General features: G+C 47.6%; 1 protein-coding gene across 2 annotated transcripts in view; it reads right to left on the reverse strand.

The window, feature by feature from the left end:
• The window catches only part of CEP192 (centrosomal protein 192), a 2,224,848-nt gene that overhangs the window by 1,100,589 nt on the left and 1,097,009 nt on the right, over positions 1-27,250 (reverse strand). For both annotated transcript variants that reach the window (XM_078687485.1, XM_078687486.1), the window contains exon 28: positions 24,006-24,124. In XM_078687485.1, the coding sequence (XP_078543611.1) occupies positions 24,006-24,124 (119 nt within the window). The remainder of the gene's footprint in view (positions 1-24,005; positions 24,125-27,250) is intronic.

Here is a 27,250-nt window from a genome sequence, read left to right on the forward strand (position 1 = left end):
CTGACGAGGGGCTGATTGTGCAGGGGGGAAGTCAAGAACCGGCCGACATTTTTTCTGGTACACCCAGTACCCCTGGCAGCAGCACTGCAGTGGTAGCGCCCACACCCTCTACCCCTGCAACAAGTATGAGGCACACTAAGAGTCTGGGAGAGACACCAATGCGAAAAACTACATCAATGAGCCTAACTGGTTTGAAGAAGTCTGCATCATCATCATCACGTAAAACGGTCCAGCCCACCATTAGAAGCATGTTTTGGTCGGATGCGCCATTTGAACCCAACCACCCAACGGTACGTCTGTATAACGCAAAGCTGGCTAAAATGCTAGCGCTGGACCTTCTCCCTTTTTCTTTCGTGGAAGGGATGGGTTTTCTAGAATTTGTGGCAACAGTCTGCCCTAAATGGAAGGTTCCGAGCCGGGCCTATTTTGCCAGAGTTGCGGTTCCAGCACTACATCAAGATGTGCTGGAGGTGATTGGGGCAGCTTTGCAGAAGAGTGCTGTTCACACTATCCACTTGACAACAGACATGTGGATCAGTTGCCAAGCCCTTGGTTACATGTGCATCACTGCACACTGGGTCTCTTTTGCAGGGGTTAGAGACTAGACAAATCCAGGTGTTGACCCAGACACAGTTTTTCAAACTACTCGGAAACATGCAACATTAGCCATGTTTGCCATGGAGAAAACTCATACTGCACCTAACCTTTTGGACGGGTTTGATAGGAAGGTCTCTGAATGGCTGCATCCAAGAAATCGCATACTTGGTTATGTTTCCACGGATAATGGCAGTAATATAGTTAAGGCCATGCAGCAAGGTGGCTATTTCAGAGTGCCGTGTTTGGCGCACAGTATTAACATCGTGGTGCAAGATTTCTTGAAAAAAGAAAACACAGTCAGCAAGTTACTAACCACCTGCCAAAGCATCTGCACAGATTTCAGCCATTCTTTTAAGGCCCGGAAGGAGCTGAGGAGCATTCAACATGAACGTAGACTGCCAGTCAAAGGACTCATCCAGGAGGTGGCAACACGTTGGAACTCAACCTTTTACATGCTTGAGCATCTGTCTGAGCCGTTGAGGGGTACTAAATGATTATGTCTATAAACTGGGTTCTACTATGAAAGACATGAGGCTAGAGTTGGAGGAATGGAAGCTAGTTGCAAGCCTGACAGACATGCTTCGTCCTTTCGAGGTCTTCACACGTGAAGTCAGCAGGGAGGACTGTTCTTTGGGCAAAGCTATCCCATTGTTGGTCATGCTAGAGCACCAACTGAAGGCGGTGTCTTCAACGTTCCGAGATGACGCTGAAAAGCAAGAAACATATCAGTTGGCGGAGAGGTTATTAAGCCGCCTAGTTGTCAATGAAAGGCTTAAAACCATACATACAGAACAACATTACATTTGTGCCACTATTCTGGATCCACGGTACAAAAAGGCAGTGGCCAGCAAAGCATTCATTCCTTTTGATGAAGCAGATGTTTCAAAGTACAAACATTGGCTAGCTGTGTCAGCAACTCGGTTCGAAAAAGAGCGGCAGAAAATTCAAGGAGCCGGCAGAAGTACAACTGAATCAGCAGGCCATCCGGCGTCAAGTTCCACTTCTGAATCTGTGGCCGAAGGGAGTCACTTTCCCTCACAGCCGTTAACGACACCAGCAGCAACCGTATCATCATCCTCACCTGCACCAGGCCCAGCCATAATATTGTTGGAAGCGGATTGGCCAACTCATCAAGGGTTTGCTCGTTCCAGTGCTGCAAAGGCCACAGATGGTACGCAAAGTGGAGCAACCGTGGAGAACCTGGAGTCGAGGGTGCAGGCCTATCTGGATGACCGAACAGAGGTCTTTGTTAATCAGAACCCATTACTGTATTGGTATAGGAAAAGGCCTCTATGGCCACTGATCACCAACCTGGCTCTAAATTATTTGTCTTGCCCACTCGCAAGCGTGTCTTCTGAACGTGTTTTCAGTGCTGCTGGTGCCATTGTAACTTCAACAAGCATTTACAATGCAATGGTGTCGCCTTTGGAAAAGTTAGACCTATTGGCATTGTAAATGACAAAATTTGTATTTATGTGTTGGTTTTGAAAACAGATAAATGAATGGCATTGTCATTTACATTGCCATTAGCTTAATCTCTGCAGTCACTCTGCACTCCCTAGTCACTCTGCACTCCCTAGCACTCCCTAGTCACTCTGCACTCCCTAGTCACTCTGCACTCCCTAGCACTCTGCACTCCCTAGCACTCCCTAGTCACTCTGCACTCCCTAGCACTCCCTAGTCACTCTGCACTCCCTAGTCACTCTGCACTCCCTAGCACTCCCTAGTCACTCTGCACTCCCTAGCACTCCCTAGTCACTCTGCACTCCCTAGTCACACTGCACTCCCTAGCACTCCCTAGTCACTCTGCACTCCCTAGTCACTCTGCACTCCCTAGTCACTCTGCACTCCCTAGTCACTCTGCACTCCCTAGTCACTCTGCACTCCCTAGCACTTCCTAGTCACTCTGCACTCCCTAGCACTTCCTAGTCACTCTGCACTCCCTAGCACTCCCTAGTCACTCTGCACTCCCTAGCACTCCCTAGTCACTCTGCACTCCCTAGCACTCCCTAGTCACTCTGCACTCCCTTGCACTCCCTAGCCACTCTGCACTCCCTAGCCACTCTGCACTCCCTAGCCACTCTGCACTCCCTAGCCACTCTGCACTCCCTAGCCACTCTGCACTCCCTAGCCACTCTGCACTCCCTAGCCACTCTGCACTCCCTAGCCACTCTGCACTCCCTAGCCACTCTGCACTCCCTAGCACTCCCTAGTCACTGCACTCCCTGGCACTCCCTAGCCACTCTGCACTCCCTAGCACTCCCTAGTCACTCTGCACTCCCTAGTCACTGCACTCCCTAGTCACTCTGCACTCCCTAGTCACTCTGCACTCCCTAGCACTCCCTAGTCACTCTGCACTCCCTAGCACTCCCTAGTCACTCTGCACTCCCTAGCACTCCCTAGTCACTCTGCACTCCCTAGCACTCCCTAGTCACTCTGCACTCCCTAGCACTGCCTAGTCACTGCACTCCCTAATCCTCCCTAGCACTCCCTAGTCACTGCACTCCCTAGTCACTCTGCACTCCCTAGCACTCCCTAGTCACTGCACTCCCTAGCACTCCCTAGTCACTCTGCACTCCCTAGCACTCCCTAGTCACTGCACTCCCTAGTCACTCTGCACTCCCTAGTCACTCTGCACTCCCTAGTCACTCCCTAGTCACTCTGCACTCCCTAGTCACTGCACTCCCTAGCACTCCCTAGTCACTCTGCACTCCCTAGTCACTCTGCACTCCCTAGTCACTCTGCACTCCCTAGTCACTCTGCACTCCCTAGCACTCCCTAGTCACTCTGCACTCCCTAGTCACTCTGCACTCCCTAGTCACTCTGCACTCCCTAGTCACTCTGCACTCCCTAGTCACTCTGCACTCCCTAGTCACTCTGCACTCCCTAGTCACTCTGCACTCCCTAGTCACTCTGCACTCCCTAGTCACTCTGCACTCCCTAGTACTCCCTAGTCAGTCTGCACTCCCTAGTACTCCCTAGTCACTCTGCACTCCCTAGTACTCCCTAGCACTCCCTAGTCACTCTGCACTCCCTAGCACTCCCTAGTCACTCTGCACTCCCTAGCACTCCCTAGTCACTCTGCACTCCCTAGCACTCCCTAGCACTCCCTAGTCACTCTGCACTCCCTAGCACTCCCTAGTCACTCTGCACTTCCTAGCACTCCCTAGTCACTCTGCACTCCCTAGCACTCCCTAGTCACTCTGCACTCCCTAGTCACTCTGCACTCCCTAGCACTCCCTAGTCACTCTGCACTCCCTAGTCACTCTGCACTCCCTAGCACTCCCTAGTCACTCTGCACTCCCTAGTCACTCTGCACTCCCTAGCACTCCCTAGTCACTCTGCACTCCCTAGCACTCCCTAGTCACTCTGCACTCCCTAGCACTCCCTAGTACTCCCTAGCACTTTGCACTCCCTAGCACTCCCTAGTACTCCCTAGCACTCTGCACTCCCTAGTACTCCCTAGCACTCTGCACTCCCTAGTACTCCCTAGCACTCTGCACTCCCTAGTCACTCTGCACTCCCTAGCACTCCCTAGTCACTCTGCACTCCCTAGCACTCCCTAGTCACTCTGCACTCCCTAGCACTCCCTAGTCACTCTGCACTCCCTAGTCACTCTGCACTCCCTAGCACTCCCTAGTCACTCTGCACTCCCTAGCACTCCCTAGTCACTCTGCACTCCCTAGCACTCCCTAGTCACTCTGCACTCCCTAGCACTCCCTAGTACTCCCTAGCACTTTGCACTCCCTAGCACTCTGCACTCCCTAGTACTCCCTAGCACTCTGCACTCCCTAGTACTCCCTAGCACTCTGCACTCCCTAGCACTCCCTAGCACTCTGCACTCCCTAGCACTCTGCACTCTCTAGCACTCCCTAGTCACTCTGCACTCCCTAGAACTCCCTAGTCACTCTGCACTCCCTAGCACTCCCTAGTCACTCTGCACTCCCTAGCACTCCCTAGTCACTCTGCACTCCCTAGCACTCCCTAGTCACTCTGCACTCCCTAGCACTCCCTAGTCACTCTGCACTCCCTAGTCGCTCTGCACTCCCTTGCACTCCCTAGTCGCTCTGCACTCCCTAGCACTCCCTAGTCGCTCTGCACTCCCTAGCACTCCCTAGTCGCTCGGCACTCCCTAGCACTCCCTAGTCGCTCGGCACTCCCTAGCACTCCCTAGTCGCTCTGCACTCCCTAGCACTCCCTAGTCGCTCTGCACTCCCTAGCACTCCCTAGCACTCTTCACTCCCTAGCACTCCCTAGCACTCTGCACTCCCTAGCACTCTGCACTCCCTAGCACTCCCTAGCACTCTGCACTCCCTAGCACTCCCTAGCACTCTGCACTCCCTAGCACTCCCTAGCACTCTTCACTCCCTAGCACTCCCTAGCACTCTTCACTCCCTAGCACTCCCTAGTCACTCTGCACTCCCTAGTCACTCTGCACTCCCTAGTCACTCTGCACTCCCTAGTCACTCTGCACTCCCTAGTCACTCTGCACTCCCTAGTCACTCTGCACTCCCTAGCACTCCCTAGTCACTCTGCACACCCTAGCACTCCCTAGTCACTCTGCACTCCCTAGCACTCCCTAGTCACTCTGCACTCCCTAGCACTCCCTAGTCACTCTGCACTCCCTAGCACTCCCTAGCACTCTACACTCCCTAGCACTCTGCACTCCCTAGCACTCCCTAGTGACTCTGCACTCCCTAGCACTCCCTAGTCACTCTGCACTCCCTAGTCACTCTGCACTCCCTAGCACTCCCTAGTCACTCTGCACTCCCTAGTCACTCTGCACTCCTTTGCACTCCCTAGCACTCTGCACTCCCTAGTACCCCCTAGCACTCTGCACTCCCTAGTACTCCCTAGCACTCTGCACTCCCTAGCACTCTGCACTCCCTAGTCACTCTGCACTCCCTAGCACTCCCTAGTCACTCTGCACTCCCTAGCACTCCCTAGTCACTCTGCACTCCCTAGTCGCTCTGCACTCCCTTGCACTCCCTAGTCGCTCTGCACTCCCTAGCACTCCCTAGTCGCTCTGCACTCCCTAGCACTCCCTAGTCGCTCTGCACTCCCTAGCACTCCCTAGTCGCTCTGCACTCCCTAGCACTCCCTAGTCGCTCTGCACTCCCTAGCACTCCCTAGTCGCTCTGCACTCCCTAGCACTCCCTAGTCGCTCTGCACTCCCTAGCACTCCCTAGTCGCTCTGCACTCCCTAGCACTCCCTAGTCGCTCTGCACTCCCTAGCACTCCCTAGTCACTCTGCACTCCCTAGCACTCCCTAGTCACTCTGCACTCCCTAGCACTCCCTAGCACTCCCTAGTCACTCTGCACTCCCTAGCACTCCCTAGTCACTCTGCACTCCCTAGCACTCCCTAGTCACTCTGCACTCCCTAGCACTCCCTAGTCACTCTGCACTCCCTAGTCACTCTGCACTCCCTAGTCACTCTGCACTCCCTAGTCACTCTGCACTCCCTAGTCACTCTGCACTCCCTAGCACTCCCTAGTCACTCTGCACACCCTAGCACTCCCTAGTCACTCTGCACTCCCTAGCACTCCCTAGTCACTCTGCACTCCCTAGCACTCCCTAGTCACTCTGCACTCCCTAGTCACTCTGCACTCCCTAGTCACTCTGCACTCCCTAGCACTCCCTAGTCACTCTGCACACCCTAGCACTCCCTAGTCACTCTGCACTCCCTAGCACTCCCTAGTCACTCTGCACTCCCTAGCACTCCCTAGTCACTCTGCACTCCCTAGCACTCCCTAGTCACTCTGCACTCCCTAGCACTCCCTAGTCACTCTGCACTCCCTAGCACTCCCTAGTCACTCTGCACTCCCTTGCACTCCCTAGTCACTCTGCACTCCCTAGTCACTCTGCACTCCCTAGTCACTCTGCACTCCCTAGTCACTCTGCACTCCCTAGTCACTCTGCACTCCCTAGTCACTCTGCACTCCCTAGTCACTCTGCACTCCCTAGTCACTCTGCACTCCCTAGTCACTCTGCACTCCCTAGTCACTCTGCACTCCCTAGTCACTCTGCACTCCCTAGTCACTCTGCACTCCCTAGTCACTCTGCACTCCCTAGCACTCCCTAGTCACTCTGCACTCCCTAGTCACTCTGCACTCCCTAGCACTCCCTAGTCACTCTGCACTCCCTAGCACTCCCTAGTCACTCTGCACTCCCTAGCACTCCCTAGTCACTCTGCACTCCCTAGCACTCCCTAGTCACTCTGCACTCCCTAGCACTCCCTAGTCACTCTGCACTCCCTAGCACTCCCTAGTCGCTCTGCACTCCCTAGCACTCCCTAGTCACTCTGCACTCCCTAGCACTCCCTAGTCACTCTGCACTCCCTAGTCACTCTGCACTCCCTAGTCACTCTGCACTCCCTAGTCACTCTGCACTCCTCTGCACTCCCTAGTCACTCTGCACTCCCTAGTCACTCTGCACTCCCTAGTCACTCTGCACTCCCTAGCACTCTGCACTCCCTAGCACTCTGCACTCCCTTGCACTCTGCACTCCCTTGCACTCTGCACTCCCTTGCACTCTGCACTCCCTTGCACTCTGCACTCCCTTGCACTCTGCACTCCCTTGCACTCTGCACTCCCTTGCACTCTGCACTCCCTTGCACTCTGCACTCCCTTGCACTCTGCACTCCCTTGCACTCTGCACTCCCTTGCACTCTGCACTCCCTTGCACTCCCTTGCACTCTGGACTCCCTTGCACTCTGGACTCCCTTGCACTCTGGACTCCCTTGCACTCTGGACTCCCTTGCACTCTGGACTCCCTTGCACTCTGGACTCCCTTGCACTCTGCTGCACTCTCTACTCTGCACTCTCTACTCAGCACTCACACTCAGCACTCACTACTCTGCACACTCACTTTGCACTCTGCACTCACACTCAATTTTATCAAATACCGAGGCGAGGGGACTGCCTGGAGTGTGCTTATGTGGAGAGAGAGAGGCCGCATGCAGCGTGCTTATGTGGAGAGAGAGGCTGCCTGGAGCGTCCACTTCCATGGAGATAGACCCGCCCGCCCCAGCTCCACGAAAAAATGGCGGCCGCATTGCTGAGAAAAAATAAATAAATAATCAACCGCCCACCGCCGCATGATGTGATAAAAGGGGCAGGATGAGAGAAACATCGCAGGAACGCCCACGAATCGCCTCGGACCAATGTCGGACAGATCTCACTTCCAATGGCTAGCCTCCATTTATGGAGCTAGCCAATGGAAGTGAGAGGCGTGACAAAGGCACCATACTCTTCTCAAAAGTTTTCGCCTTGCGCGAAAGTCTGCTGCGCAGCTTTCGGCGAGGCGAAACCTAAAAAGGACCCGCCTCTCGCCCAAAAACGTGGAGAGGTTAACACTGATCAAGATGAATCAGCACTTCATACCACCAGATTACAAAATACGTGAATGCACGCAGGAAGAAGAGGACACCGACTTAGGTGACCGAACTTCGTCTCTGTTAGCTGACCTACTCTCGTCTCAATTCATAGAGTTTGAGGACGAGCTCTACTACCCTGACACCGAGGCCTGAAAAAAAATGACTTCCTTTTTTTTGTCCTTATTCACTTTTATTCCGGTGTGTCTTTCTTTGTTTTGCAACTTTTACCACAACAAAACTCTCACAACAAGTCCATCAGCAGCACGGTCTTCATCTTATTTTCCTTATTGATTTGAAGGTGCCGCAGTCTGCATTCCTGAGGTTCACAAGTTCACAACTCAATCATGCTCCTCTATCCTCCTCCTCCAGACTCCACCTATCCATTTCCCTCAAGGCAGATGGAGTACGAATAAATAAATAAAGAAACTTAGTTTTCATAGACGAGTCCCCTCAAGTGGGACAGAAATTACTGACTGACTACATGCTTGCTGATTGCTGACAGAGTTACTTCTGAAATTGACAGGAGAGGCTGCCCGGTGGGCCCTCACTTTCCGAAGCAGATGCGGACAAAAAGTAGAACAGGTAATGAATAATTGAGAAGATGGCATGCAGTGGACACCAATGGCTGTCTGGCTCTGATGAAACCAATTGCTATTTGTTTTTTGTGCATGAAATGAATCATATGTCTTGTCTTAGTTATTATTTAATCTTTTACACAGTACTTGTAACTCATGTCAACTACTCTGTTTTTTACCTTATTTAATTCAAATTGTACTTCAAATTCAGGGGTCACTATGTTGCATTTTACAATATGCAAAATGTCCTTGGAGTGGACTCACTTGCCAATATACCATGATGATTGATTAAATAATATATCTTTTTTCTTTACAGTCACTCACTGGGATGGATGGATCATCAGCGTCGGTTTACGGAAGAACTATGGCCAATTTGTGAGTGGCAAACAGGTAAACCAGTCTACAACAACTACTACAGCAGAACTACATGTCTGTCTATTCGTGGTATGTAGTGGTCGAGGGCGAGGCAGTGTACTGTTGTTGTTATGCCAGGCAGAGTCCACTCCAGACAGCAGTTCATGTAAAATCGGGGCTATGTGGCTTGCTGCATACAAATAGATATGCTTTGTCTGTCTGACAAAGAGCCTAGGTATGCTACATCAGGTTGCTTCACTCAGTGGTGCCTGCCTTGACCGTCTGCATGGCACTGCCTCAAGCTTGGACCAAACATCCGTTATGTTTGCAAAATTTGCTGTTTTTCGGTTTTTCGCAAATCTCGCGAAATTACCGAAAAATCGCAAATTCTTGGGCGGAACGGATTTTTGGCCCATGCTTGCGGCAGGGCCATGCAGACGGTCAAGGCAGGCACCACTGAGTGAAGCATCCTGATGTAGCATACCTAGGCTCTTTGACACAGACAGACAAAGCATATCTAGGGTTTAGGGTTCAGTGCGATTTACTAGGGTTTTTGGGTTTAAGTTGGTAGGGTTCCCGCTGAGTCTAGGGCTCAGGGTCCGATGCAGGCTCCTTCATAATGATGTTGGCAAGGTTTTAGGGGGGTTTGGCATTCTTTAGTTCAGAATTGGCAGAATTTTGGCCTTTTTTGGTGTTTTGCGGGCGCGTGTGTTTGGGTGAAAACTAAGTGAAAACTAGTCGTAGACCTTCTTCTTCTTCTTCTTCTTCTTCTTCAAAGAGCGCAGTGGTTCGATTTTGTTCTGCCTTGCTGAGATTCTTGGGAATTGCTGGAACAAGTGTCCAGGTAAGTTTCAAGAGGATCGAAGTAGTGGAAGTGCTGAAAACAGCAATATTTTGTGAACAGCGCAATTTGCCATGTTTTGAATATACCAGTATTGCATGTTTTTGGGGGGCTGTTTGGGGGTGTTCTAGATTTGTGGGGGTCTTGGAGCACTGCTGGGAAGGTCTAATTTTGATTGCAAGTGGTTTGAAGAAAATCCATGGTGGAAAAGGAGGGTTTGGGCCTAGTTGCAGACAGCGTTTTGGCACAATTTAAACTGAGGCCTAGCAGTATTGCGTGTTTTTGGGGGGCTGTTTGGGTGGGTTCTAGGTTTTTGGGGGGGTCTGGGAGCACTGCTGGGATAGTCTAATTTTGATTGCAAGTGGTTTGAAGAAAATCCATGGTGGGAAAGGGGAGTTAGGGCCTAGCTGCAGAGTGGGTTTTGGCACGATTTGGAGTTAGGGTTCAACCTGGTAGCAGTATCACATGTTTTTAGGGGGCTACTTGGGGGTGTTCTAGAGTTCTGCGAATGGGTTCAGGGGTCTGGGAGCACTACTGGTAATGTCTAATTTTGAATGCAAGTGTTCTGAAGAAAATCCATGGTGGAAAAGGGATGTTTGGGCCTTGCTGCAGAGTGCGTTTTGGCACGATTTGGAGTTAGAGTTAGCGCTTTTGCATTTTTTCTGGGGGCTACTTGGGGGTGCTCTACATTTTTGCGACTGGGTTCAGTGGTCTGGGAGCACTCCTGGGAATGTGTAATTGTGATTGCAAGTGGTTTGAAGAAAATCCGAGGTGAATTATTTTTTTTCCCCAAAATTGCTTTTCTGCAGAGGGCTACTTGGGGGGGTTCTAGATTTTTGCAACTGGGTTTAGGGGTCTGGGAGCACTCCTGGGAATGTCTAATAATCATTGCAAGTGTTCTGAACAAAATCCATGGTGGAAAAGGGATCTTTTGGGCCTAATTTCAAAGTGCGCTTTCTGCTTGATTTTCAACTAGGTCTCATCCCCGTTGCAGTATTGCATGTTTTTGGTGGGCTACTTGGGGGGGTTCACAGTTTTGCGCTTGGGTTACGGGGTCTAGGGGCACTCCTGGGAATGTCTAATTTTGATTGCAAGTGTTTTGAAGAAAATCCACGGTGGAAAAGGGGGGTTTGGGCCTACTTGCAGAGTGCGTTTTAGCACGTTTTGAACTTAGGCCTGTAGCACTATCGCATGATTTTAGGGGGCTAATTGGGGGCTTCTACAAATTTGCAACTGGGTTCAGGGGTCTGGGAGCACTCCTGGGAATGTCTAATATTGAATGCAAGTGTTTTGAAGAAAAGCCATGGTGGAAAAGGGGGTTTGGGCCTAGTTGCAGAGTGCTTTTTGGCACGATTTGAAGTTAGGGTTCAAACTGGTAGCAGTATTGCATGTTTTTAGGGAGCTACTTGGGGGTGTTCTACATTTTGCCGACTGGGTTCAGGGGTCTGGGAGCACTCCTGGGAATGTCTAATTTTGTTTGCAATTTTTTTTTAGGGAAATCCATGGTGGATCCACAGAATTCAAACTTAGTTACTATTACTATCCTTGTAAAGGAGAACCAGGTTACGCATTTTTGAAGTGATGATTGTATATAATAATAATGTCAGCTCTGAAAACTGAAAGTGTTATTTTTGCACTAACAGCGTAACTTAGATTTTTTTTAACTGGTTCACTTCCTGTTTTTTTCCATCAGAAATTACAGGCCGGCTGTTACCATGTGCCATGGAACAAACGCTGAACTCAGACGCAATCCGCAATTACTCATCAGGCAGCCAGTGGACAGTGTGTCTGGTCACCAATATTGACTGAAGGAGCGTAAGATGGAATGGAGGAGTATATCGCGAATAAGAGGAATGGCTGGATGCATGCAACTTCACCAATTCAATAGGACAACTACAACATAAAGTTACAGTATTCTCTCCTAACTTCTCCTTATCTTTTAAATGTTATTGCTGTAAACTTGAACTTCCACGAATGTGACTAGGTGCGTTTCTTTGTTCTCTGCTTCAAAGTCATCTCTCCAGCTATTCCATACGTTTCTTTGCTATTTTTATAACTAACTTAATGTACTAATAATAAGTGTTTATTCTCTATGAGGGCAGAAAGGCAAGTGAAATTGCGTAATTAAGGCAGCCCTCTACTAGTGTCAATGTCAAATTGTTTCCTCATACTTACTAATAAGATGTAGTAAGTACAACTTTTCAGTAACCTAACCATCCGTTTAGCAAACAACTTCATGCATGCAGTAGTGCACTACCTTTATGTCCCTTAAAAGATTTATGGATATCTTTGAATCCAAACATTTGTTTCTCTTCATTTGTTGTTTGTCCATGCAGTGTTTTTTTTTCTTCTCTCCACATAACTTTCCCCCCAAAAAACCCCATTCCCATCCAATCTTCAAAAACCCTAATCCCCTTCCCCCGGGCTGTGTGGTTTTTCATTGAGGTATGACTAAATGACAAGAAATTCCACACACTTGCAGGGGAGGATAAGGTCTAAGCAACAGAAAAATGTTGGAAAATGGAATTTCACGTGCGACATCGTGGATTGAGCATCAAACATCATGCTCGTACACATGACGAATCAAATGGTTAATTCTTATGTTTAAGTATCCTTTGCCTTCATAACATTTCTTATAGTAGCCATAGTCCACGAAACTAGTACTTATATTTAGAATACTTTAGCACTGCTTAGGCTACAATTTATGGCACTGTTCTGTAGCGTACTATCTATCGTACTGTTTCTAATGCTACGCTCAGGCCACTCAATATTTCATTTCCTTTTTTTTCATATGCTGCTATTGCCAGTGTGTACCACTACTACTACCAGCACAGCAATGATATTTCATCCGTCGAGGATTCAAGTCAACAACCAACCTTAATCACCATTTGCCATGCTGGCAGCCCTGTGGCTACCCCTATTCTCAAACACGAATCACAGATAAGATAAGCATTTTGGAGAGGTCTGGGAGGAGAGCAGAGACTGCCAGTACTACTAGTAATGTACTAATAGGGCTACTGAATTCACTAACTCGGTTACTGGCACTTTGGTACATTTCAGGACTAGATGTTTCATGCATGCTGGTAAGTTAGAAGAAACCAAACGTCCAGTAACCACCGCCCACCCCCACACAAAATAATATGAACGCGTATACTATGTTTTGGTATGAAAAATTATTATTAAGAAATATATTGATGTAGTAAAAAAATCAAATAAATTAACCCAACTCACCCCCCTGCCTAACCTCAACCAATGTCCAAAAGTCCAAAAGTCCCCTTTCCCAAACACCCAATTCCCACCCCCCAACATTCTTTAAAAAAGGGGCAAGGGACAGTCACTTCCTCCGGTGGCGTAGTGTGGACAGCTGTTGCTGCACGTCCCGCAGCTCTTTTACGGCGGCGGCGCTAACGTACCATCCAGGCTCTGGGGGGGCAGCTTATTGTGTTGCTGCTGTGCGGCGGGAGGCTGTCGGGCCACGGCTCTGTTTGGCTGGAGGCTTCTGGCTGGTGGACCCGGGGCACTAGAGGAGGATGCAGTGGTTGCAGTCTCCTCCTCTTGCTCCCGAGCCCACAGCCGCCGATACTCGGCAAAAATAGCCTCCAGCTTACGGGCCCTGGCCCGGACAGCCATCTCCTTTCTGGTGAGCTTTTCCGGAGAAGCATCTATATGAAGAAAGAAAGAAAAATACTGTAGCCAATAGTCTTTAACAAAGTCAAAATAATTCAACCGAAAGGAACACCAGCAAGTAGCAAACACAGTATAACATTTTGGCATGTATCTTTCCGCCGTCTTTGTAGGCCTGTGATATTACTGGGAGTTTCAGGAATTCCACTAGCAGGACTATGGATGGACTCACTAATACATACATAGTCAGAGAGTACTACAAAAAAGTCTTCTGCTTTTTTCTCTTGTTTTGCAAAAGAAATTACTGGTACGTGAACTTGTGGTAGCCGGCATGGCAGCTCACTCAGCTTGCACCCAAGAAAAACAGACAGAAGCCATGATGACGCAGACTCGCAGTACTTTAAGCAGAACATGCAGGTGGGGATAGGAAGCTCTTACTTTTCTATAGGGGTGGCACTGCCACTGGCCACTACTGCTCAATGTAATGATATCTTTCGCACTGCCCCCCGGGCCTTGACTACTACAAAAGAAGAATGAAGATTATTCAATTCTGATCATATATCATTATCCTGCCGATCACATGATCCTTTGTTATATGATGGATGTCTTTAGGTGTTTTGTTTTGATAAATTGAGTGAACTACAGCGATAGTCCACCCATGACACAGCTGAAATAAAATTATTAACATAGGGAGTGAGTGTGGTACCCATAATTGGCGGAGGAAGGGACTTGACTTGATATAATGTTGTCAACTATACAATCCATACTCAATAGATGCTGTGCTTGCAAAGTAAAGTACTGTACTTTTAGTCAAGGCAGGGAGTATTTGTGAACAATCACAAATTCTAGTATTTGGATTTTCTCAGCTTTGCTACACTGGCACGGACATGTTGTTCAAAGTAACAATCTTCATCCACTCAGCGTCTGCTCTACTACATCATACACCTCTGCTATCGATGAGGAAAAAGAAGATAACATCCAGGTTTCAAAGTACGTCTATCATTCTTCTTAATGTCTCAAATGTACCAAGTTTTCTTTTCCCAACAACCAACTAACACCCTTTTCATTATAATTTGGAAACCACTGTCTTCTTCTCTGGACTTGCATTCAAAAACACCATTATTTACAGTCATAAATGTTAAGACTCGCTCGTCCTTCGTTTCACCCTTCTTTCACTTTTCGTTCTTCACATCCCTAAAGTACATTTGATATGACTTGGCTTCACGATAAAAGTTTGCCAGCTGAGTTGAAGTCAAATAGAGGGGGCCATAAGTAACGCCGCTAATGCTATTACAAGTCAAGGTTGACTGCCTTCTCTGTGATAGCCAAAAAGTAGTTCTAAATTAGTAACTGTTCTTAACAGTACAGTGTACTTGTACTAGTGTACTGTACAGTACATCATACACTCCTTTGCGAGCCTACTCAAAAATTTCAATAAGTAAGGAGTATAATAACTGACCATCGTCCGCCGCCGCTGAGCCTTCCCCCCCAGCTCCTCCTGGTGACGCCGTCGCATCCGCCCCTAGAGTTGAGCCCTCCGCACTGCCGGCCCCGGCACTGGTGGTCATCTGTGCCGCCTCAGATGTTGTGACGTCTAGAAAAAACATGTCATATTTTCCAATGCCATACACAACCCCCTATTTCGTTTCGTAATGGAAGAAAATGTTACATAACACATTTTTTATGACTGGGATTGAAAAAAAGTAACGGTTTTGGGGAGGGTGTTAACTTTTTATATGCTTATTCCATTAAATGCTACACTTCTTAGGACAACTGATGAATGCTTGCTTAACGTGCACCATTTTTCTAATTACAGAAAGAAGATTGCATTGCCATTCTGCCACCAACTACTAGTAAAATCAACAATTGATGGACAGAATGCAGAACAAAGTCATACATTCACCCCAGTACAGAGATCTGGGCCTAAATCCATCGTTTTTTGCACTCCACACCACCCAAGGTCAGACATGGCTATATGCAAATCAGCCTCGACCCTGTGCCTCATGGGAATAGTCAAGCCCGAACTGCCAAGCCATGTCTTTCCTGGACCGGAATCAAAGCATCCAAGGACCGGTTTCTGGCTATCAGCCTTCATCAGCCTGGATAGCTTGACTCCAGTGGTGTGGAGAGCATGGGACTCACGTCTGAGCATACCCATCCCACTCGGGGTGACAAATGCAAAAACAACAATTGATGGACAGAATGCAGAACAATGTCATACATTCACCCCAGTACAGAGATCTGGGCCTAAATCCAGCGTTTTTTTGCACTCCACACCACCCCAGGTCAGACATGGCGATATGTCAAATCAGCCTCGACCCTGTGCCAACTACTAGTAAGTCATCACCAGCAGTACTTTAAGTACTTTAAAGAAGGTGGGGGCTCCCGCACAGTTATTCTAATAATTTCATGTGTCTGTTAACTATTACATTAAAGTAATTTGATTCATGGAAATGTTGTTTAAACTTTGACGTCATCTATCAGCAGTGCTCGCTCCGAATACTACGCTATTAAAAATAAAGAAATCATTTTTTCACTTCATATTTGAAAATAAAACTTTAAAACTAAAACACTGTGTGGTTTTTGTTCACGAGTGAGTGAGCGGAAGGGTTTGAACTACTGCACTTGGCAGTCATGTTTCAGTGACTCAGATAGGCCGGGACTCGGCAGTAATCTTCTTCTGTTCTTCTGGGTTGTAAAATCATTGGTCAGGCACACTAGATAGTCAGGGGATCAGGGGTTCAACTTCTGTTCGGACTGAGGTATGTGGAAAGTCGAACTGCACCTATCATCCATAATGTCGTATTTCTCTTGTCCATTCTTCTTTATGTGCAGAATAGTCCCTGAAACACTAGCGGTATGGTATGTGCTCCTAGCAAATCAAAAAGGCAATTGCTACCCTTTTCTTTGTGTAAACATTGACATTTTGTTGTTGGAAATTGTCAAAGCACTTACATTAAGAAGACTGGAATAGCCAGCAAGGGCAACCCAGATGACTGCACTCAGTGCCTAGAGCTATTGCTGGATCAAAGTTTTGTTTAACACCGTTTGCAGACAGGGCAAGCTTAGCTACCTACACAGACCGACTCATAATCGTAAATAGTAGTCGCACAGAGAGTTATGGTAGAGGCAGGATAAGAATGTAGAAAGTAGTCTAGATTAGAAGAAGATCAAAGACTATTTTGTAAAAAATAGAATATGGAAACAGTTTGTAATGAATAGTAGCTGTAAAAGTTAGGGAAGTAGACGTATTAATATAACAATAGAACAACTTACTGGGGCCAGGAGAAGAGCCTGCGAGGGACCGATCCTGTGACTGTCCACCTTCTTCCACCGGAGTCTCAATGGTGCTAGTCGCCTTGCCACTGGGAGGTGCTGATGATCATGAAATAAAGAAACACAACATGGATGATTGTTTTTTTGAAATATTTGATTTCTTTGACCACAATCTAAAATTATCTTGGGGTAACAAAATAGCAACAATTGCACTACATGTATTGACCCATCTGATCTGGTCAACTGGGAGGATACTACTAGTATAGTATTGCTGGATTCACAGACCGTCTACTTGGAAAGTTATGTAACTCACTAACTAAACCAACAACAAAAAAGGTTCTACTACGACTGCCAGCACTCAGCAGCATGAGACGTGACAGACACAGTGTCATCATGATTGCAGAGCACTAAAAAATGTCCTACTACTAATAACAAGTCATAATATACTCAACCTATCAATCCATCACTATCGCTTCTTCTTAGTGGCACCAGGAGTACAAAGGAAGGACTAGACTTGAGTCTCCAGTCTCTCTAGCATTACGCAGTTCTGTAAAGTACTACACTCATACATATTCTCAGGCCAAATGAGCACAAAGTTACAAACAAGTAAGCATAGTAGCAACGCCACTGAGGAGGCGAGCACCTACAATCACAGAAGCTATTTAAACACTATTTTACCTGCAATGTAATCGAATAGGCAGCATTCTTGCTCTTCGGGAAAAACATATATTAGCAATATAACACAGAGCAGAAGAAAGCAAAGTAGTTATTAAATAGCTACTCACTAAGGCAAGGGATCTCCACACCTAGCAGGTGGAGCAGGTCTTGCTCCCGGTCGAGGACGTCTGCTCATCGGTGCGTCACTTGGTCGTGGGTGCGCCGGACCCCCGACTCCCTCCGCATGGCCCAGCACACCTTCACCCACCGCTGCGGACGCTCCCGGAGGCCATACCCTTTACCGGGCCTGCCCCCTGCTGCCACCGTCTTAGGGAGGTGGCGCTGAACAAAAAATATCATGGTGGCCACCTCTACCGCGGTAAAAACCTCCCTGGCCACTACATCCACTCCCCTCAATCGCCCACAAGGGAGCAGGCTACGGGGTGCGGGACCCTTCCCCTTTGACTTGCCGGCTCCCTTTGCCATGGTCCTGGCCGAAAGAAGAAAAGAATAGGGGGAAAAAAAAAAAAAAAAAAAGAGCTAAACGAAAAAAGTAGTTATTAAAGTAACAAAAATGTGAACAAAAAAACCAAAATATAGATCTAGACAAATAGAGATAGATAATGAGCAAAAAAGAGCAAAAAAAAGTTCAAAGAAACAAAGGATTGCAAAGATTAAAAGAGGACAGAAAAGCCAGGCCCAGAACCATAGCAATGAATGAAAAACAAGATGGCCGCGCCCATTGAGGACGACGTGGGTAAGTTCGCTCAATATTTCCCCCGCAAGCACGCAAAAACACGCAAGAACTTGTAATAGCGCGCCGCACACAACGCAAGATTGCCAATAGCGCCCGGAAACGGAAATACGCAACGCGCACAAGATTGCCGCACCCATGTACGACCGCATGTGCAACTTTGCGGTCGGTGCGCTGCAAGCAGTCCGCAAATACGCAAAAAATCCTGCGAACACTCAAAAAAAACACACGCCAATTCACGGATTATGCGGATCGCAAATTCGCGCATTTCGCCCATACTTAGAAGTGATGGCGAATCCTGCCACCCACTGACGATTGGTGGCACTGAAAAGTCCCACTAGGAGGGTTTGGAGGCTGCAGGGAGGGCTGGGGTTGACTGGCCCGCCCACTGGCCCCCAGAACCTCGGCAGTGGTTCCCACGTCCCTGGCCGTGCAGGTGCTGAACAGCTTGCGCTGGCCCGTAGTTCTGGGCAGGACGTGGCGGGGCACCCCTTCCGTAACCACAAAAGGGGCGAAAAGCAGACTGCGCAGGTGGGGTGGCAGAGAGGCCCAAGGACCTGGCCATAGCCCGAGGCCTTAAAGCGCTCTAGCGCGTTGTGAGCCTGGTCACTGAATAGCCAACGGTCATCAAAGGGCATGTCCATAAGAGTGGACTGGACATCCCTGGAAAAAACAGTCTACCTCAACCAGGCGTAGCATCGAAGGGCTACCGACGTGGAAATCGTCCTGCCTAGTGAGCCAACTGTATCCAGCCCACAGCGGATGGTAAACTTTGCTGTCTCTCCCCCTTCGGCAACTGCATGGGAACGTATGGCCTGGGCCTCCTCCGGGCACTTGGGCAGCACTTTTTCTATCATATCCCAAATGGAGAGGGTGTAATGTGCCAACAGATAAACAGTGTTTACCGACTGCAGTCCCAAGCTGAAGGAAGAAAACATCTTCCCAAGATGGTCCAGCTTTTTGGATTCCCTTTCAGGTACTGCGTTAGGGAACACGCCTTTGGAGGTGGAGGCTTGGACCACAAAGCTCTCAGGGATGGGGTGTTGGGAGAGTAAAGTGGGGTCGCCCGGGGCCGGGCGGTGTCAGGCAATCATCCTACCCACAGGAGCCCGTGTTGGGCTTGGACCAGGTGTCCAAATGGATGTCGGTGAGGGCTTCATTAAACGGTAGCAGGTGCTCCGAGGAGCTCGCTGCCGGTTGAAGCACCTCTGTCAAGTGGTTAGTCCTGACTGCCACCATAGGTAGCTTGAGGGCATCAGCCGCCTTATTAACACCACGGCGTAAGACGCTTCCTCCTCCATAGCCAGTAGGAGGAGACAACATGCCAAGGTCTGGTGATGTATGCAGACCACTGGCTTCCCCCAGTTCTCTCTCCAGTCCGGTTCATAACCCAACTGGTCAGCTAAAGGGTCTCCAGACCCCTCCCAGTCCTCCTCACCCTGCTCTGGATGCCAATCCGGTCTAAAAGAGCCAGGATAGAACAAGGGCAGACAAATGCCCGTCAGTGCAGGATCCGGTGTCTGTCGTCGACGGTCCGGCTCCGTGTCTACCTCAATGTGGAGGCCGGGGTTGACACCGGCTGGGGACACAACAGGCGTTGGCTGCAGACATGGTGGCAGTGGATTTGGCGCCAGGGCAGGTGTAATCAGGTCGACCGGCGCCGATCTGGATCCAGGAATGGATCCGAGGGGACCCTGCGGTGCCTAGGCCGGAGCCGCAGCCCGAGGGCCCCAGCTGAGTCAGCGGTGCCCGAAGTCCCGCCGGGGGAGTAGGACTGCCCAAATATGGCATGCATTGCTTCGTAAAATTAGCGAAGCTGGGAAGGGTCGCTCCTGGTCCCGGAAAGGGAGGGAAACTCTGAGTCGACAATTCGGGGTCAGCACGTGGAGCCGAGGGAGGGGCACCACAAGCATACCTCGTCGCGTCGGCCGACCTCTTGAGAGAAGTCGAAGAGCAACGATTTTTCTTCAACTTACTCTTATGCTTCGACTTACCTGAAGAGTGCAAAGACATGGAAGAAGACTGGTGGTGGTGGCTCAGCGACTGGTCCCTCGACCTCCCACGCGACCGGGACCTCGAACATTGTGGAGCCAACTGCCGGGCCTCGAGAAGGTTTCGGGACCGCTCCCGCAAAGACTTCGGACTCATGGTCCGCAGTCAGAGTTCGACTTGGGACCGTGGTTGCGCTCCAGGCAGAAAAGGCACACGTGGTGCGGACCCGTCACCAACATCAATCGGCTACAGGAGCCGCAGGTCTTGAAACCGGGCATCCCTCGTGCACCTGCAGTCGAAGACTCAAAAACAGTGCCAACAAAAGTTGCCAAAAAGTCAGTAAAAAAATGACTGGAGGTACTGCTCTCTCCGCATCTATGCTGACTGGTGCCGAAAAAGAAAGAACTGACGTCAGCGCACGAGGGTGGCGTCTAAGTCAATACCGCAAAGTCATCCCAGCGACCACGACGCCAATGACTAAGCAGAGCCGACCGACGCCACTTTGACGGGCAGAGGTACTGCTGACGAAAAAATTCTACGGAACCAGTCTGAGGCCTGGGGGTAATTTTAAGGTAAGGAATCTATAACTGTTTCTTTCAGATCTACAGGATCCAATCTGACACCAGGGGAACATTCTACGGTAAGGAATCTGCAGCTAGAAGTCTCTGTCACACATACGAAAATTACTCAGAGCTAATGAACATAAACAGACATCAGATGTTATTCCACATTTCATCAGTGTCGCTAAAACCATACAAAGTGCTTGCCGGTGTAAAACCGTTTTGCATTTGGGAGCTAAAGCAGAAAGAATACTTCTATAGAATTAAAAAGGCCTTGCAAGGATCAGTAAATCTAAGTGATAACCTGGGACCAAAAGAGATTTGAAAAACTGTGTTGAGTAAATAACACAAAAGGGGGTGCTTAAAAGTCTCAATAATAAAACAAAGAGGCAATTTGGCCAGAGATTGCAAAATGCATCTGGATAATAACATAATTAGGGAATTGGCCAGACTACAGATTGCTAAACTGCATCTGGATAATAAAGTAATTAGGGAAACTGGGGAGAGGGCAACAGAGCTAAAAGTGTACATTTTTATTAATTTCTTACTGTCTTTTTCGTCAATGATTTGCACATTGACAGTTATTTAAAATGGAATTATGATGGTGTTGCATTGTTTAAAAAAAAAATCATTAGGGGATTTACTTTATTCTTTACAATAAATCCTTAAAAATATTATTTGACAAACATGTGTGCAGGAAAGAAGACATTTTGCGAAATGCCCTTTGCATCACATGCTAGAGTGGGCACCCACAAATTCAAAAGTGTGCAAATAAACCCTTCTCCTAAACGCACTATCTGATGTACATTTCGAAAATACATAGATTTCCTTCATATCCATTTTTCACTCATTAGGTTTTTCCAAATGAATTCCTATGCACTCGCTAGACAATGAAAAACCACTGTAAGGTGAAGCTCAGACTTCTGGGTACACTGGGTTTTTGGAGAACCTACAAACCCTATATATCCCCACGACTGTCTAGCGGACGTAACAATATTTGCTTTTGTAAACGGGTCATTATGACAAGACGTTACAGATGAAAACGTTGTCACTAACGGCTGTCAATACTTAGTTATTTTAAATATTGTTTTTATTCAAACAGCTAGTTTTTTGGGAAAAACCTTGAGGGAACTACTGTTATGTAAGTTTTAGAAATTTATGTATTTTCCTGCATCACCCATTGGTTTCACATTGGTTTCCACCACTAACTGGAAGTAGGTTGGAACTGCAACATTAGGAAAGATACTACCTCTTACGACAATGGCAAAACTATGATAAAAAAAAAAAGTTTCGTTAATACAGGTCTGCTTAATTGTGAAAACTTTAAAGATGGGGAATATAGGACAGCAAACCTTTCATTGATGTCATTTTTAGAAAAAATATGCTTTCTTGTGCAGCACTTTTTCAAAAAAAATTCCAAAAACCAGACTGTTTCTATATTTTGGCTATTTTCTCGGTTGTTGTTGCGGATAAGGAGGTAAAGATAAAAACCTTGCCTTATTACCAGGCCCCTCCTCTGTCGTCCCTCCTTCGTCCCTCCAGCAAGAACAGGGAAGCAGGAAGCACCCAGATCACAGGCTCCCCTGAGAAGCGGTGTGATTGGTCTGAGCGCCGTGGATCGGCACTCAGCCAGGGAATGGGGGCCTGGGCATGGGAAAGTGCGCATGAATGTTTGGCGCATTAATGTTTGGCCCAACATTCATGCACAGGTTGGGAGTCCAAACTATTCCTCCCCTGCCCTGTAAGCAGAGCAGCCCCGCCTGCCCACAACAAGTTATCATTTTAGGTTTTCTTTAGTTCACTGCTGCAAGCAGTGGGGGCAACGCTCCTCCGCCTTAGCGGAGGAGCTGCCACTGTACCTAAATAAGAACTGAAACTGTAGTCAGCAGCAATGTTACACATCGTTAAAAATAAAAGATTAAATAGCTCACATTCTAAATGGGCAACCAAATTACAGGCAAAATCAATAGTTGGTATGTTTAAGGAAATGAAACAAAACAAATTCAAAAAACACTTCTTGAAACACCTTTGTCATTGACCAAGAAAGGAACATCTTTTAGGCAAGGGCACAGGCTTTTTACAGTCCCTCAAAGCGAATAGAGCAAATAGGAAAAGGGGGCTGGCCTATAACCTCCTGCTGGATGTTGTGGGGGGGCAGAAGCCATTCCAGGTTTTTAATTGCGGTGTTGGTCTTGCAGTCTAATCTATCATATTATAAAATCAGGACTATATGTCCCAAAATGCAAAGACAAAACCTGAACTGCATGGGGTGCTGATGCAGAGAACTCGGAAACTTGAGGACCCCGAAGTAGTCTACCTTTTAAAAACTCCCTTACTAACCCGGTCCACCCATGTTTTTTCAATATAAAGTTACCTAAAAAGAGATTTACATGAATCAAAATCTCAAACAACACAACCTCTCTAACATGCGTGTAGGAATAACAGAATAAAATGCTGAGTGGAAAACAAAATATCAAGTACAACAAAGGCTGTTACTCAATGGACACTATAAAGGAAACATGTGCATGTTAGTCCATTTAAGCGCCAGTAGTGAGGGAGTGGTTCGATTCCAAATGGCGCTCCGACAGAAGAATGAAAAGGCGATAGAAGTGGCAAGAGCATGGGAGGAGTTGGTTCAGACGCTGATAAACCAATCAACCGGGGAAGACAGGGAATAGCGTGATGGGGCGTACAGGGGTAACTGTAGAACCAAGATAGAGCATCCTGGCCTATTGTCAACACAAACTTTATATCTGAATTTGTCGCAATTGCAGAACACACCGTTGGCACGGAGGGGGGAGGGAGGAATGGGGAGGGAGCTCTCATTTGTTCATTTGTTTAATATAATATATAAACAGTGATGGTTAGCTACCACAATAACGGTGGATTGGTAGTATGCAGCAGCTTATTATTGTAATACAAGGGGAACACTGGACATGAACTTTCATTAGCGGAATCATTACTAGAAGATTGAAACCATAGGTTGTCAATTGAAGGGGGGGAGGAATGTTGGCTACATGTAATGGAGAATTTTTGAATGCTGCAATGAAAATCAATAAAAATGTGTTTACAAAAAAAAGTTACTCCATTTAAGTCATTTGTCACAGATGAAAGCCTTAACATTTTCGGCCTAAGCAATATTGTTGGTGGACAATGAAAAATGTTTTTAACACTGGTACAACTTAAAATCTTCTTAGGAGCAAGATAGAGCTGAGGGACACAACAGGTTACCATGAACATACAATTTGTGGAACTAACTAGAAAATAAATGACTTGGTATCCCGATGCTATCATTGTTCAGATAAACATTTAGAAAAAAGTACTACTCAATGTTTAAACGTAGGCGCGAAGCACAACTGTTTTAGAAGGGCTTATGATCCATTAAGTGAAACGTTTTACCTTTTTGATTTTGTATTCAAATTTTGTGGAGTAAACAAAACTTCAACTGCTTGCTCAGTCCATGGTGTAAGAAAAAGATCATTTGGTTCAACAGAAAAATCACTGTCCTTCTCAGCACACTAAAAGCAAAAGGTTACAATAAGTTACACCCACAATGAGGAAAACAAAAGGCATAGAAGAAAAAACATGCATTCCATTAACATTTGAACGGCTGCACTTGCAATTTTAAATTAAAAAGTAGCTACATATTATACATGCAGTGTAACCAGCCACTTATCTGTAATAATGATTTTGCAGATTTAAGCTCTTCTAGATTCACAAGCATTGCACAATTTTTACTTTTAATGGTTGGGCTTTGAAGAGTTTGTTTCCAAAGCTTTTCCGATTATGAGTAAGCACTGACTTAGGAGGGGCCTTACTAAGACATCAACTATAAGCCCACTATCCCCCTATGCATGACCACCATCTTTATTCTCCTTTTTAAACTCCACAATCCTCCTTCAATTGGGAAGTGGGAGGATCACATGTGACCTAAAAGAGCTTTGTAGGAAGGCAGGATCTTTCTTGCATGGTTGCCCCCACTTTTTGCTAATCAGGACTCCAGCATCTGGGATCCCTCTCCTAAATTGGTTCTGGTAAGTACTTGGGTACTGCCATAATTAGCTACTGATGTCCCCTTATAAGTCCCAACGATATGGCACTAAGGTACCCAAGGCATAGGTATGCCAGTGGTCTCCCATGAGCTGCAGCATGTATTGTGCCACCAATGGGAGTTCACTTAAACTGTGTCTACACGCCTTCCACTGCATCCTGTGTGAATTTGTGTTTGCATCCCTCACAATAGATATACGCTTCCTTATAGGTCACTGCACTTAAAACCTACAAGTCACCCCTATGGCATGCTCTTCGGTCCTGAGGGCAGTGCGTTTGGTTATAAGTGCGAGGGTGCCCCTGCAGAGGCAGGACACCTCTACAAACCTCTCCAGGCTTTGTAAGTGCGGTACCCCATTTAAAGATATATATATATATATATGTATATATATATATATATAGTGGAGATCAGTCATTACGAGATGTTTATCTATATAATGGGTCAACCGAACCTGGTCATGTATGGTATCAAAAATGCTGGAATTATGACCCCCAACACAGATTGCGGTCCTGGAAGAATGATCCCATGTACTGGGGAGCTCCTTTGGGAACTACACCTGTATTACCGGTAACAGCCTTTAAGGGTCTGCCAGCAAGAAAGTGCTTCTGCCAACCACAGACAGAATTCTGCCCTCCTGCTGCATAGCGTAGCTCAAGCAGAGGAAGGTGGACCAATAGGTTTCCTGTCACAGGAAGGTGTGACCATCTCCCGGACAAGACTTAGTTTATTGGGCTGGGGTGGGGGTGCTTTCCAGCACCTCCAGACTGCTTTTGGGGGGGGTGGGGGGGGACACCCAGAGTCATTCCAACCCTTTCTCTCTAGGGTACTTAACAGCTACCCTGTGGGTGGGTCCTTCGATTCAATGTGGAACAAGACTCACCTCTAAAACCAAGACACTCTTCACCCATCTGGACCACTTGGACTTCAATTGGAACGGAGACTGCATCAAGGAAGACTCCTGCTGCTCCTGGTATCGCTGTTCAAGTGTTCCACGTTGTCTGTCTGTGATTCACCTAGGTTCTCCAGAAGGCTGATCGGCATCTAGGACATCAGAAGTAATCTCCCTTGAAGTGAAGGAGCCACTCCCCTGCATCTGCAGGCACCATAACGAACAGGACTGATCCGCTGCTCCTGCCGGTTCTTCGCGAAGCCCAATAACACAGGTGGTGGTTCTGCAGCTCTCAAGAGGCCTAACCTGTCTTCTTTGCAATTTTGAGGACAGAATCCCTTTTCGGAGCCGCTGGGACCAAATCCCTGTGCACCATGTTGACTAGCCGCTGCCAAGGCGTGTTGGCTCTCCACCTTCAGAGATGTTCAGTCTACAAGAAGCTCCAGACTCCAGAACCTCATCCCTCGAAGATCAATGACCTCACTGTATCATCCGCACCGTGGGCCTCCACTTTTGATGAGCTGCTCTAGGTCCTCTTGTGACTCCTGTGCCTTCGGCCTGTGAGTCCTCTTGAGGGTCTTCCCTTGCTTCAGTAGAATCCCTTGCTTGCTCGGGCCTGTTCGGACTCTCCTGCACTTGGTGGATCCCTTGGACCTTGCTGGTCCCAACATTTGCATCTTTTCACTTCCCACACCAGTTGTGACTACAAAGGTTTGTTGGTGCTCCGGCAGACACGGACCACTTAGACACAGACATGGGACAGTTCGTGCACAGCTTCTAGTCTTCCTTAGCATCGCCTGGGCCTCACAGCTGCAGCGACAAGGTCAGTGTCTTCACTCCGCAAACTCTCAACATCAGTTAACATTGTGCTTCCGTGCATCCTAGTCACCACTGAGTGGCATAGACACTGTCCCTTCTGCTTGCAGGTTCTCCTCTTCAAGAATCCACCCTTGGATTCCACCAGACTTCACAGGCTTCTCTAGAGCCATCTACTTCGAAGTCTTCCATTGTAGTCTACAGGAGGTACCAACTTCACATCACCACTAAATACCTGGCTTGCCTGTGCAGGTAACCCGGTTCCTGGGGCATCCTGGGTGGGGTAGCTCTCCAACCTTCTATCTACCAAAGGGTTTCTTCGGGGTCTCCTGGGAAGGGTCCTTCTTTAAAACGGCAACATAAGTCTCTATTGACCTCCAGTGGGCACACAGCTGTGTTTTCACTCTGTGCACAGCCTCCGTGGGGTTCCTGGGTACTTACCTTGGGTAGTTCTTTGTTTCCCCAGCTCCTCTGAGTCTTCAGGTCCATTATCCTCTGCAGTTCACATTTCACTTTTAGTACATGGTTTGGTCCCCCCGGAGACCAGTTTACATTTGTGCTACTTACTTGATTATTTTGAAGTGTTCTTGTGTGTATTGTTGACATCTCAGGGTAGGAGATATACCAAAGCGTTAGTGGATGTGTTGTGAAATAAACATTTTTTTTAAAACACTGTGCAAGTCAAAACCAAATTTGAAATAGAATCCCTACAATCTGAAAGTCAGCCTAGCATAGCAAAATCTTTCTACAGTTTGCGGAATAGAAAGTTTTTGAGTCAGGAGCAGTTTCCGAAAGGCATTACTCCAAGAGTGAGCAGGAAAAAACAAAAAATCTTACTCAGAGACCACCTAAAGAATAATTCAGAGAAAGAAGAAAACAACTTGGAGT

Source organism: Lissotriton helveticus, chromosome 4_1 (assembly GCF_964261635.1).
Source record: "Lissotriton helveticus chromosome 4_1, aLisHel1.1, whole genome shotgun sequence".
Taxonomy (NCBI): domain Eukaryota; kingdom Metazoa; phylum Chordata; class Amphibia; order Caudata; family Salamandridae; genus Lissotriton; species Lissotriton helveticus.